Source organism: Thermobia domestica, chromosome 8 (genome assembly GCF_964235325.1).
Source record: "Thermobia domestica chromosome 8, izTheDome1.hap1.1, whole genome shotgun sequence".
Taxonomy (NCBI): domain Eukaryota; kingdom Metazoa; phylum Arthropoda; class Insecta; order Zygentoma; family Lepismatidae; genus Thermobia; species Thermobia domestica.
The window spans coordinates 192,885,771-192,900,287 of record NC_137461.1 but is presented as its reverse complement, the minus strand read 5'-3'; the positions used below and the strand labels follow the sequence as shown (position 1 = coordinate 192,900,287).

At 35.4% G+C, this 14,517-nt stretch overlaps 1 protein-coding gene across 1 annotated transcript in view; it reads left to right on the top strand.

Annotated features, from left to right (window-relative positions):
- The window catches only part of P58IPK (dnaJ homolog subfamily C member P58IPK), a 60,135-nt gene that overhangs the window by 14,801 nt on the left and 30,817 nt on the right, over positions 1-14,517 (top strand). The window contains exons 2-5 of the mRNA XM_081769358.1: positions 814-924; positions 5,687-5,811; positions 7,947-8,021; positions 14,367-14,510. Coding sequence (XP_081625484.1) covers positions 814-924; positions 5,687-5,811; positions 7,947-8,021; positions 14,367-14,510 — 455 coding nt within the window. The remainder of the gene's footprint in view (positions 1-813; positions 925-5,686; positions 5,812-7,946; positions 8,022-14,366; positions 14,511-14,517) is intronic.

Below are 14,517 nucleotides of genomic sequence, written 5' to 3'. Positions count from 1 at the left end.
AGACTGTGTGTCGGGATACAACTGTTTCAGTGGCTGTGGCAAGGTCCCGAGCAAGGCTACCTGCTGTACTCCGTGGCCGTCTGCGGGCACTGATGGTGAGATATCGGTCCTCTTGTGGTGTTGTGCACTGTGGACGTCCCTTACTGTAGCGCCTGGACACGTTTCCGGTCTGCTGGAATCGTTGCCATAATCTTGAGATCACACTTTGTGGTACACGGAGGGCCCGTGCTACGACCTGCTGTGTTTGACCAGACTCCAGTCGTCCTATTATTCTACCTCTGATAACGTCATCATTATGTGTTCTTTGAGCCATTTTCAACTCACAGTCACCATTAGCACGTCTGATAGCATCTGCACACTTACACACTGCACCGTACTCTGACATGCACCAACACACCTCTGCGTATTTGGACTGCTGCCAGCGCCACTGTTCGACGACCGCACCGCATGCGCCGCACCGAATGGGTAAATGCACCGCATGGTCATATCCCGAGGTGATTTCCAACCAAAAACCGCCCACAAGAGCGTTGTTTCACCATGTATCCGCATTATCCTTAATTTATGAGCACGTGTGTAGTTGGTGGAATAGTTCTATTTCAAAGAAGGTATGTTGTTTTCAGTGAAGTTATTGCATAGGAAATGTTTAAAAAACTCGTCCAGTTACTTTCCTTTGAGATCATGTTAAGAGTTTAATTTTGAAGTAATTAAAATCTTGCTTGTAGAGTTGTATTTAAAAAGCTTATCGTTGATAAAGCAGAACATTTAGTTATTTTTTCTCTGAATATCTGAAAATTGTCTTCTTACATGTTTCAGGAATCGTAGCAACTACACAAGCCGAAGTAGAAAAACATTTAGCAATGGGAAAGGAGATGCTTTCCAAAGGACAGCTTTCGGATGCTTTGTCACACTATAATGCAGCTGTTGGTAAGTTTTTTTAAATTTATTTTATTTTTATTTATTTATTTTTTAGCTAGTTAAATATATACACTAAAATAATTTCTCACAAATAACACCCCGTGCTTGACAAAGCTAGGAAATATTTTTAACCTTAATACAGAAGAATATGAGGTGATACATTACTCTGCATAGTTGCCTCCTTCAAACATTGTATTACGAAACGTCATTAGCAAATCTTATATAGAACATCGCACACTTAATTAAGCACAACAGTAATTCAAACATGGATAGTCCTACCTTGCATCACAAAGTACTTAAATAATAATAATATTTTTTTATTGAATATAAAAATTACAGATGACAATCTTATTATAATTTCCTCAGTACATAAAATATACATAATAAAAATACATGCAATAGAATGATAGGTACAACAGAACTAAAGCGATACACAAATGACATGCGAAATCATTTAATAACATGCAGAGATTTCCAACCTATATTAGTAAATAATATAAAAGATATTGTTTCTTAATATAGAGAAAATTATTGTCAAAGATATCTATTGTACAAGAATATTTGTTGACTGTTTCAAGTCCTTTATAAATAGGTTATTCTGTTAAATTAAGTACACATCTAAAAATTCGAAAATTCCTTGTGTTACTTCTTCGAACATAAAAATTTAAAATATGAGACAAACGTAATTTACCTACTAAGATGTTATGAAACATTTTCAATTGAAATAATTCGCATGTATTGGCTAAGCTTAATGAAACCTAATGCCAATCTAGTTTCCTGAGTCGATTTCCACTCACGTTCCTTAAATTTCTATCTTAACCAGGCATAAAATAAATTCTGCATGTACTCTGAATTACTAGAAGAATACTGAGTATATCTTTCCACACATTGGAACAGTATTCTAGATGACTTCTTACGTTTGCAAATTATAACAATAAACAAGTTTTCAGACTTGCAAAATCCTTAGAAATCCATTGAATAAATCCAGTTTTCTACGTGCTCTAGAAGTGATACTCTCGGTGTGTTTATTGAATGATAATTTATCATCAAAGACAGCACCTAAATCTTTGAAGCTAATATTATTAATAACTACATCATCAAGCTTATATGTGAAATAAACAGAATTGATTTTATTAGTAAACATAATTGTAACATATTTTATAACAACTTGATGATAAATAATTATTATAGACTATTCAACAATTGAATTATTTTTCCTTGAATGATAAAACAATCTTTAACTTCAACAATAGTGTTATAAATTTTGAGATAATGAGTGTATATAAGGAATTTACACTTTATCTTGTTGTTAAGATCGTTAACAAACAACAAAAACAAAAGGGAGATCCAAATTTGAGCGTTGAAGCACACCAGAGTATAGCTTATGTATTAAAGATGTACTTTGATAACAATGAATTTCCTATTAAATAAATATGAATTAAATCATGCAATAAAAACTGAGGAAAAATATAAGATTTTAATTTATTAACCAACAGAAAATGCGGGATTTTATCAAATGCCTTGGAAAAGTCGAAGTAAATAACATCGACCTGTCAATTATTCCTAACCAAATAGAACATCAGCCATAAAATGAGATAAATTAGTAGATCTATCCCTAATAAATCCATGTTGCTATTCGCAAATATCCATATAGACATGATTGAACAAATATTTATATATGCTCATCAAAAATGTTAGGTTATACATTCAAAATAGATATTTATCTATATACTCGTTAATATATTTTTAAGAACAGGAATAATAGCAACCATTTTCCATGTCTCAGGATATGTTGCTGTGAGAATACTCCAATTAAATAGTGAAGTCAATATTGGTGCAGTAAACAAAACCATTATTTACCTTGTTATTCTTTTCATTACAGTTCAAAAATTTCCCGAGTTTGTGTGGATTGGTATTTAATGAATTTTCAGTATGCTTGATAAATTCAAGTCTGTCACTTCTCAATTTAGATTGAATCTTTCTCCTATAATCAGAGAACAATTTATAATCATTCTCAAGGTGGTACTTCTTATGAGCTTTCTCTTTAATTAATGAAATGAGATCACTAGAAAACTACTGGATTTTGTTTTCGTTTTAAACCTATACTTTGATATATTACTGTCAATATTGTTCTTAATAACATTTTCAACAGCTGCAACGGGTGAGTTCATTCTCTGGTGTACTAATAGAAAGGCCTCTCCTAGGTTCAGAAACCTTAGTTACATTTGTCTGTAACATACATTTTTGATATATTTCTCACATTTTAAAAAACAGCATATAAAACAACACTTTTATCTTCGATTGAATCCTCACACATTGTAAATGAAATTTCTTTGAACAGACTAAATAATTAAAGTGCGTTTTGCCTACCATATATTGAGAGTTCACAAACAAGACAGTTCTCTGCATTAGGCGACATGCTATTTAATAATAAAATCAATTTAAAATAACACATAACCTGACAATTAAACAGGATCCTTACCCTACTGGGCAATAATTCAAACAAAGGACAAAGTAGAAAACAACGGACAGTCGCTTCTCAGATTTGACAGAGGATCTGGAATAAAATCCAAAAGACAAGACCCTTCAGTGTGATGGAAAGAGGATGTCAGTGTTCCTGTTCAGTCAGCAAAAAATGCTTTATCTACTCCATCAACAAGTGACAGGCTGATAATTTTTCCTGAGGTTACTGGCTCCACCAATAATAATAATAATAATAATAATAATAATAATAATAATAATAAATAATCCAAATCAACTTTATATGCTTTACAGATTTTTGTGCTTAAATTCTACTGACAGAAAAGTGAATTATATTTATGAAATTCATTCCAATTTTTTACTGATACGAAAGACAACAAAGTAAACCAGTGATAAGCAAGATATAAACTATGCATTTTTTTCCGGGCAATTCTAGTTTATCAGAGTTTTGAGAAATGAGGTTTACATTTTCTCTCAAGTGTTCCACAGGTAGGCAGGAGCCTTCCCATGTGTAGCCAGTTTAGCAACATTTAGAAGGCATTGATAAAGGTGTCAGCACGAGTTGACATTGTTTAACTGTTTTGCTATGCAAAGTAACACCATTCATATTTGAGTTATTTATTCCCAGCTCGCGCCAAGTGAACTTTGTGGTGGATAAACACTATGTGCGTGGATTTTCCCATTTCCTTCCACTATTTATTCCACCGTTTCATTCATTTCTCATCATCACCATCTCCTTTATCCTAGCCGGCATAACTGTGGAATGTAAACCTGAAAGATTTCATTTTTGAATTATTCATTATATATCCTGTAGCATCTGTTACCAATTATACTAAAAGAGTCTCCTCGTATCAGTTAATATTTTGCTGCTGTTTAACTATCATTACCTTCATAAAACTTTTCCGAGACCACTTTTGTAAGTGGCAGTACAGAACAAACGCGAGCATACGTTTTGAGAGCAACCATTCTATCCAGTTACCACAGACAATGGAGTAAACAAAATATCAAAACAGCTCTCTCGTGGCTATATGATTGGCATACGTACCTTTGACATAGAAGACCCAGATTTCATTTCCGGTATCTTATTTAGTTCTGATTCCTTGTTAAACAGTACGTTCACGTTTCATATAGCCTCGTTACTAAAAGAGACGCTAAACTCAAAATCAACCAACTAAAGTATCTAAACTAATAAGGTAAAAAATTTCCGCTATACTTACCTATTCCTAACTGGGGAATATTGGTTTAGAAATTATAATTGACACCATTTAAGTGCAATAACAAAACCAGGAAATATTGAGAAAGATTTTATAGTTAATAAAAGTTACTTACGGACAATTGGCAGAATAGTACTGCTCATGTGATATGTTGAGGTACCACAAGAAAAGAAACACTTCTGTTTAAGTTAAAGCACATTTGGGGCGCGAAAAAATCAGCAGCCAGCCTCTAGGCTTTAACAGCATTTAAGACAATACATTTCTGACATAAAGAAACCGTAAGGGTTTATATAAATCCAATGATAGTTTTGAATACGCTAATGAAGGAGGTTGTTTTTACAAAAACTAAGAATCCACGTTTAAATTAGGAAAGGGGTGGTTGGACTAGAGCTTGATCCTAAATAGGATGTTTTCGTGAACTGTAGGTGCTGTGCCAATTATTTAGCTACAAGAAATTCTTTATTTAATCAATATGACAAGAGGAAGATAACTTGAAAGCTGTCGAAGTTATCGTGTATTTGTATAAGTATAGTACTTCATTTCAAGGAGCTTTTTCATTTAAGACTAGGCGCATTTTATTTGTAGTCATTCTTACCTTCTTTTTTTTTTAAATATATGTATATATAAACATACCACAAGATTGATTCCACTTGAACCTGAAATATGGTATCGGGAAATTTTGGACAAATATGAAGAGACTGTTTTTTATTGTGGGCTGATCGTTAACAGCCATCCAGGCTGAATGATCTGGATATAAAGTACAAATACATAGAAATCGTTTTTAGAATACAGTGAAAATGCAAAAACTCGAAGATGAATTTAAATAAAAGTTCTGTGTGTACTGATTATTTAATTCTGTAATTCTGCTAAAAATGTTCTTCCTAAATACGGCGGACGATGAAGACTGAAATACAGAATTTAGTAGTTAAATATAATAACACAGCGAAATATCAGGTACCGTAATTTTACTTAAAAAACCTAATTGAGAGTTTATATTTTTATAACATAGAAAGTTGCGTTAGTGTTTAATACATTTTTATTTTTACGCCACTGATCTTTATGAAAATATTTTACAGATGGAGATCCCACAAACTATTTGACATATTTTAAAAGAGGAACGGTGTATTTGGCTATTGGAAAGTCCAGGTTTGCCTTGTCAGACTTCAACAAAGTTGTCGAATTAAAGCCCGATTTTACTGCTGTAAGTACACATTTTACAATTGTTTATCATTTCAGTCAGTAAAAGTAATGCACATGTTCTCTACTTGCCTTGGTAATCAGCATGTTTTGTTTCCAACAAATATTAAGATTCTACTAATAAGGAAAGGAGTATCAATTTCAAAATTCCGAGTTTATTTCACTTACCTTTCCGCTGAGAAAACAGTGTAGATAAGCATGCATCTGAATAAGTACGAAATACCTCATGCCACAACTGGAGACGAATAATGTAGACTGTATCAATTGATGTGCATGACTTCTGCTATTAGTATATAGTACTAAATAGATAGGTTGAGTAAATCATGACATACGTTCTATCTTGGTGTGTGTATAAGTTTTTTTGATTTTACGTTAAGGATCTGTGCTCGTATCATCTATTATGCTAAATCTATTATCCAAATTCCATGCCCGTTTAAACATTGTCTGACCTTGAATTGATAGTAACACGCTGAACCGGATGTGTAGCGTAATTTATTACAGAATTTATGTGTATATAAGATCCATACACTTATTATACTGGTTCTGACTCTTCCCCCTCCCCTGGGGGCGTGGTGGCTCAGTGGTAAAGCATTCACCTCCGGTGCTTGGTGTCCCTGGTTCGATCCCAGCTCGCGCAGTGTAAACTTTGTGGTAGACAAACACCGTGCTCGTGGGTTTTCTCGGGGTTCTCCCGTTTCCTCCCACTTTCTTCATTCCACCATTTCATTCATTACTCATCATCACCGTCTCCTTTAGCCTAACCGGCAGAATCGTGGGACGTAAAGCTTAAAGATTTTCTTCCCCCTCCCCTTTCCTGTATGCAAAGAATAAATAGTTCAACTTTGATGATAATAGAAAATATTATTTATCCTCCGTGAGGTCTCTGATTTGTGATATTCCCTTTCCTCATCAAACCATTATCATCGATTAATATGTATTGTCATGCTTACTAATACTTGATAGATTCAGTGTTCATGTGAACAATTGAAAACAAGAGCTGTTCAGTTACTAATTAAAAAAGAAAACTGTGGGTTTGAGTTCGTGTATTCACAAGAATAACTGTAGGAGAGAATATCATTAAACATGGGTTGTACCTCGGTAATTCATGTGGAACAAACATGGAGCAAAGTGAAACTAAGAAAAGTTAAAATTTAATTTAGTAAAAGTAATAGTGTGTACGTACGAATGGCAGCTCGCAGTTGACTATGAGTATTTCGTACTCATTATTGAAGATATTGGTTAAGAAAAATAAATTAATGTTTCAAACCACTTCCTGGTTCAAAGTTAATGTTTCAGTTCATTCTAATATATAAAAAGAAGTGAAAGAATAAGGGAAGAAAACTACAGAGGGAGAACGAAGGTTGATCACTTCCATGAATGGACGATTTTAAAACTAGTATTACTATGGAGACCTCATGATCATCAATAATGTCTCAGTTGGAATGTTGACGGGGACAAATAGCCTTGCTGCTGATGTCCCCATTAAATCAATCAATCAATCGTCCGGTGAGGGATTTTTTTTAACGGACCTGCTTGTAGAGCTGATCAATCTTCGTTCACCCTGTAATATATATTTATTTTCCTGTACCAGGGTATCTATCGGTCACGAAAGTCATGAAAAAGTCACGAAATGAGAAAACGGTCATGAAAGTCAAGAAAAAGTCACGAGATTTAGCTTATGGATCACGATTTTTTTTTTTAATCTGTAGAAAAATAAATTAATGTTTCAAAAAAGACTGGAAAAGTAAATATAGACTGGAAAATTTTGCTCTATGAAACGTCAAAATTCAGCACCAAAAATATCTATGGTCGGTTTTAGACGCTATCAAATCGTAAGCAAAGCATCCTTACATCGCATGCATGAAAATTCGGCCCAATTCGCTCTTGAGAATGTTACTAAATTTTATGGTTTGGGAAAGAAAAGTTCACGAAATTTCATTTTGGAATCTTAGTAGACACCCTGTAGTATGTTTTCCGTTCCTTTCTATACTGAAGATAAATAATATCCAGGTTCGAAACATTGTATATTTATAAGTAAAAACTTAATTAGCAAGTACAAGATAAATTTCTAATGTTATAAATTGTTTTCCTAATTCAGTATATAACAATTTTTGTACTAAATATTTTATATTATTACAGGCGAGACTTCAACGAGGAAATGTTTTGTTAAAACAGTGTATGCTAGACGATGCCAGCAAAGACTTCGAAGTCGTGGTAAGTTGAATGCTCGATGTGTTTAATAATTTTAGACTGGAATACGAAAATACTCAGCGATTTTTAATTATATATATATATATATATATATATATATATACACGAAGAAAATAGTAATAAGCTTCGTTTAAAATAAATTCAAACAGTGCTTGTGTTTACTCTCCTGTATCCTGTTACGGATTCCTTTAGAAACCTTTAAAAACAATTTAATCGTCGAATTTTTGCTGATTGCTGTAACTGTCACAACATAGATAGGCTTAACAAAATAATAGCAATAATAATAATAATAATAATAATAATAATAATAATAATAATAATAATAATAATAATAATAATAAAATAAAGAAGAAAAAAATAAAAATAGAGAACAAACACATGTAATAACTATATACACTAACAATATTAATATATTCGTGTAATATATATATATATATATATATATATATATATATATATATATATATATATATATATATATATATATTAGTTTCAACATGGTTTTTATAAAGGCAAGTCAATTATAACCAGTCTAATCCATTTTTTACAGACTTCACCTACTACGCACTCAAGAACAAAATGCAGGTTGATGTAACATATACATAGATGTTTCAAAAACTTTTGATTCTGTCAGTCATAAATATCTTATTAGGAAGTTATCACCCTTGTACATCAACTTAATCATTGTATTTAAATATACATTCAAAATTTTGAAGCATATGACCCGTTTAAATCAAATCCATTTTTACTTTATTCTAAACATTTTTCATCTTTATGGTCTGTGTCTTAAGGTCCTTTCAGAGTTTAAAAAGATCATTTTCACATAATATTATTCAGTTTTTCAAATGAATATTATTTTTTCCAAATAAAGTGCACCGTACACACTTGACACAAATTTCTCACAACTTTGGTAGTTTTGCTTTGTTCTAAGTTATGAGCGCTACATTATGTGTAGAATTAAATCTCTCTCTCTCTCTCTCTATATATATATATATATATATATGATAATTACAGAAAAAAGATCTCCTCCAGTTCCTTACCAGAGGATGGCGTTCCCAAAACTGACGCAACGTTCCCTCTTTGTACTGCCATACTGATGCATTGCAGTAGAAAAGAGGTTGCTCTAGCGTCTCCTGACGATAAATAAATGCGGTGCCCGACTTCTTTTATAAAGTTAAGACCTTCGGGACCCCAGGAACCACCTCATTCGATAGCTACAGTGACAAAATGATATTTGTCAAGTAAATTGCTGTACTTATTGCGTTTTTCTGTTTCACGGCGAGCAGCCACGTTGCCAGCTTGTGCTGAAGAAGAATGTAAATTTGATGGGGCGAAGGTATCGGAACAAGTAAATCCCATAGAAGTGCTTTTCCTTTCTTTCACGGTATTAGGGTCATACCATCTGGCCTCTTACCGTCTGCACGACTGCATCCCAACGGTTCGCGTATAGAAGGAACGCTTGCTGAAATTAGTGCCCTCATGATAATGTCGTTGACGCTGGAGTGGCGTGAATGTCTGCCATTATTGGCGCAGGAGAGTCCGTGAAGGCCCTTCTTGTTTACGACACTTCTACAGGCAAGACATCTGTGTTGCTCGCATATATCTGCTCCCAAACGCAGTGCAGTGGCAATTCGAAAACTGTCATTGGGAAGATGCAATCCTAAAGAAGGTGACGGGATAGCATGGAGCCAAGCGCCTGCTTCAGGAGATGATCTAGCTAGGACTCTGGCCCTGTCTTCTGGGTTATCGGATGACTGAAGTACAGAAGAAAAGTGATGATTTATAAGGGGATCGTCCCAAGAGGATTGTAATTCTCTCTTACCAAGATCAGGGGGATTTGATCCCACCATAAATGACCACTTAGAAATGTTGTCGTTGACATCCGAATCCGTTACAAGGCTAAGATCTTGTTGGAGAATGGTCTCGATCAATGGCTTAGCGCCATAGAATGAAGACAGAAAGGATGAAATAGCCAGGTCCATGGCGCGGCAAATGCCGAGACCTCCGTGGTTAACAGAGAGGGACGCCTGCAACCACGAGTTATTGTTGAGTGAGCAATTCAGGATAGATTGTAGACCGGTTTTTAAGGTGTTGTTATAGCATTCCAGAAGATAGCATCCCGCCAAGATGGAACACAGCGAAGAAAGTATAGCATCCTTGGCATGGACAATGAGGCTCGTAGTATGTAAAAGGCAGAGTGTGCTGAAATCAAGGAAAGACGTGTAAAGAAGAATTCTGATTTAGAAATTTTATCTTTTAATATTGTTCGTCTTGCCTCATTAGATAATGCTGCTCCTAGTAAGCTGGCGTTATCTGTCGAAATTCTTTGAATCCCAGGCGCGGCTTTGTCAAACAGCTTGAAGAGGTTATTAGTTTGCTCATTGGAGACTCCGAGAAAGCTGACCTCACATTTGGAGAAATTCATTTGCAATCCGATCTCCTTAGCCTGTCTACGGATCATTTCTAATGTCTCTAGTACTGTATCCTTGTCTCCAGCTACAGTCCCGTCATCCAAATACCATATGTTCAGTTCCGTATTGATACTATTAACGATGGATTGTAAAGTTAGTGCGAACAAACCAGGGCCTTGTTGTACGCCACGCTGAGAGAGGATTATTTCGTCTCCTAAGTATAAGTTGCTCGGTTGCGAGTAACACTGATGGACGTATCGATATATTGACGGAAAACTGTTTTTTTATCTGTATGAGCATAGAATCACGATTCAACTCGTTAAATGCGTTTCTAAAGTCTATCTTCAGAAACACTTTCTCCTGATGGTGTGGAAAAGAGTAGTACATACGAGCAGCGTGGACTGCTGCTTCTGCTCCATGTGGGACGCAAACTCCCAATTGGTGTGGGGATAGAAAATGTGTTAGAGGTTCTCTAATTCTATGGCAAATGATTTTGGCTGACAATCTCCTCCACACATTGCCTACTGCGATGGGACGAATACCGCTACTTTTCTTTCTCAAAGCTATTAGTGATGCTCCAAAGAAAATAGGTCTAATTTCCGTGGGCACATCACCCGAAATAATCAGGTGGAGAAAATCACAGATGGCGTTAGTCAGGTGGTCTTTAGCTTTGCAGTCTTGGGATAGTAGGAGGTCCTTTAATATTGAAGGACGGAGACTGTCCATACCTCCTGATGACCCGGAGGGAAAGGATTTAAGTGCCTTCGTAAACTCGTCAGCTGATACTCTAGGCGCTACAATACTGGGCTCAATGAGATCGGGAGGTTCAAAAGGGTGGCTGTGAGCCGGATGTTTTTCTTTTAATGCTTCTAATACAGTTCCATTCGGAGAAGCTATATCTTCTGAGATGAGAAGCCATACTGCGCTGCAGACATCACCGTCTACTAATTTGTTCTCGACACTCTTGATGTTAAAAGTGGAATTTGCTGGTCGTCGAGCTTTGAAGCACTTTTTTCTGTGGTTAGGAAGGGCTTCGCAGCGAGAATCAGACCAACATTGCACTCTTTGTTTAACCCATGATGTTAAATTATTCACTTTGTCAGCTTTTGATGGAACGGACAGTGTTACGTAAGGAAAAAAGAAGAGACCCATCCATGCTTCTCAGTCGTTTGTATGTACTATCTGTTGCAATACCTCGCACAGAGAGTCTTCCACTGTAGCTCTAGCCCCTCGAGGTACCCTGCGTAACATTGGAGTAGAAGACTTTATTCTTGCTAGAAGCTTATTGCATTTGGAGATCAATATTTTTCTTGGGTAATCGACATTATCAATGGATGATTGTGACTTCCGTGAAAGCGAGCATGGTTTGGTTTTATTGATTTCATAATGGCACCTTCTATTGTGAATTGCTAGGCCTTTTAAACTAACCCACAATTTGTTACAAAGCTTACAGGTAGTCTCGTTAGTCCTGTTTGAAAATTCAGTTCTCTTGTTTAAAGCGGTATCATTTTGGGTTTAATTTTTTTGGCTAAATTTTGATCCTGATGCATTGCTTACATGGGAGATATCAGCATTTATGGCCCTTCAGTCTTTATTGATGTCATCACTAATAACAGGTAAAGGATTACTGATATCGTTCGAAGAATCACGATCATCTTCCATAGTTATTATAACATTTTAAATTTTAATTTAAATTTAAATTAACCCAACTACATTGTTGGAAATGTAATATTGTTTGAAAAATAATGACCATCAATTAAAAATAGCAAATTTTCAGTCAATCATCTGAACTACTGAAGCAGTTCGAAAACGGATTTCACCAAAAGTCCAATCAAAACTTTAACCACACTTCACCTCGGACCAAAGAGCACACAACTTCATTTCACTAACACTAATTGAGGAGAATTGTGCAACACACGAAGACATCTCTGCTTCTAATTACAACAATTACAACCCTTGTACATGTGCTGATTTGTAGGCTATCTGTCAAAATTTAATATTTAATGCCACGTTCCTTTTGTGTGTTCGTATATAATTGTCATATAAGTGTATTTTATCATTTTTATATACCCACGCTGGAATTCTGTTTTAATTGTTACATATACTCACTGACACACACACACACACACACACACACACACACAAAAAAAAAAAAACCTTTACGACTTAAAACGAGCATCCCTTCGGGCACAAATACATGCATTGATGCGGCTTAGAAATGAGTTGTAGAGTTGTTGTATTGTTGCCTGAGACAAGCAGTTCGTAGCTGTTGTAACTGCGCCTCGAGATCTTGCGCGATGATTGACAGTGGCGCGTTGTTGGCGTCTCAGTTGGTCCCAAACGCGTTCAATTGGGGAGAGATCAGTTGACTTTTTCGACCAAGAGAGAACCTCACCATGACGTAAATAATTCATAGACACATGGGTCGTGTGTGACCGAGATTATCTTGTTGAAAGATTGTACAAGCGAACTTTTGCAATCAAGGTTCCGCGAATTACTCCAGGAGGTGACCGAAAGAAAGTCATACGTAATGACTTCCCATATCATGATACAAGGAGTAACGCCAGTGTACCGTTCCACAGTATTAAGTCGATATGACCTTTTCTCCCGGCGCCACCATACATGCACACTATAGTCGTCTGTCGTAGTGCAGAATCGAGATGATCACTGAACACGATCCGTTGCCATTCATGAAGATTCCATGCTGTCCAAGTGCGAAACCACTCCACACGCTATCATTTAATTATGCACTGGTTAATGGCAACCTGCGCAGGGGACGATGTACCCCAATTCAGTTGATACCAGACGTCGAGACGGTGCGGGATGGCACAGGTCGTTATAGTGTGTCCGGAGGCAGGTGCAGACGTCACAGTGTTAGGTAATGCTTCATGCACAATGCGACGGCTCCCGTACAAAAGGTAGGATATTGGCAGATCACTGGAAGGTGCTGCTTTATGTGAAAGACTTGAGGTAATTACACCAGCAGAAGAAAGAGAAAAGTGTGCGTTACAAAAAGAAAGCTGAGAAGAGAATGTTGGATGCGCACCTGAGAGATTTGGAGCAACAGAAGATACGAGAAGATAATGAAAAGCAGTTAGCTATTGATATCAAACTGAACGAAATCTAGAAGAGTTGCGTTGACGTGAATTTCAGTACCTTCCTGGCACGACGGTCGATGACTACATATTTTATGTAAAGATAGGTAATCTTGTTTGTAGACAATTGTGGAGTCTTTAAAAAATGAAAAAATAATGACAATATATATGAAAATAAAAGCAGTCAGAAAAAATGAAGAGAAATTGTTAAATTGGTGAGGGAGGGTCGGCTGCAGTGGATTAGGAGACCGACTTTACAAGAATTTTATGTAGTCATGGAATTCTTAAAAAGAGCCAAGATTTTTATTATTATTAGTAGTAGTAGTACTTGTAGATTTGCCATTTCCCTCTTCCCAAAAAACTAATTAGCATATCAACTCATTTTCTTTCTTACGCTCTCTACTTTTCGTGCTGACTTACCCTACGTATCCGATGAAGCGTGTAATGAAAGACTATATATATTGTTTTTTATTTTATTTGTTTGTTTTTATTTATTTATTTTTAGTGTGATTGTTTCTTAATTATCTGGTAATTAATTAATATTTTTTTATTTATTTATTTTTAGTGATTGTTTCTTAATTATCTGGTAATTAATTATTATTTTTTTTTCGCTTCGGAATTCTCAATCCAACTATTTACATGTATATTGTAGCTTACAAGTTGACTTTGCACAGAAAAGAAATAATTTAATTTTTTTGTCGATTATTTTAAGGAAAATGTAGAGACTTTGGAAGTCAATAATTCATAACCATTTGCTTCATAACGGCTTTCATTTGCTCTGTACTTCTTAAAGCATTTTTATAAATAACATAAGTTATATTAATTGTACTTTATTTTTCCAGCTTCAAAGAGAACCAGACAATGAAGAGGCTAATCGTGGTCTTCGTGAAATTGAACCATTATACGAAGAAATAAAGATGGCAAAATCTCGTGTTGTTAATAATGACTGTAAAGCAGCAGTTCCAGTTCTAACGAAAGTCATAGAGGTATGTT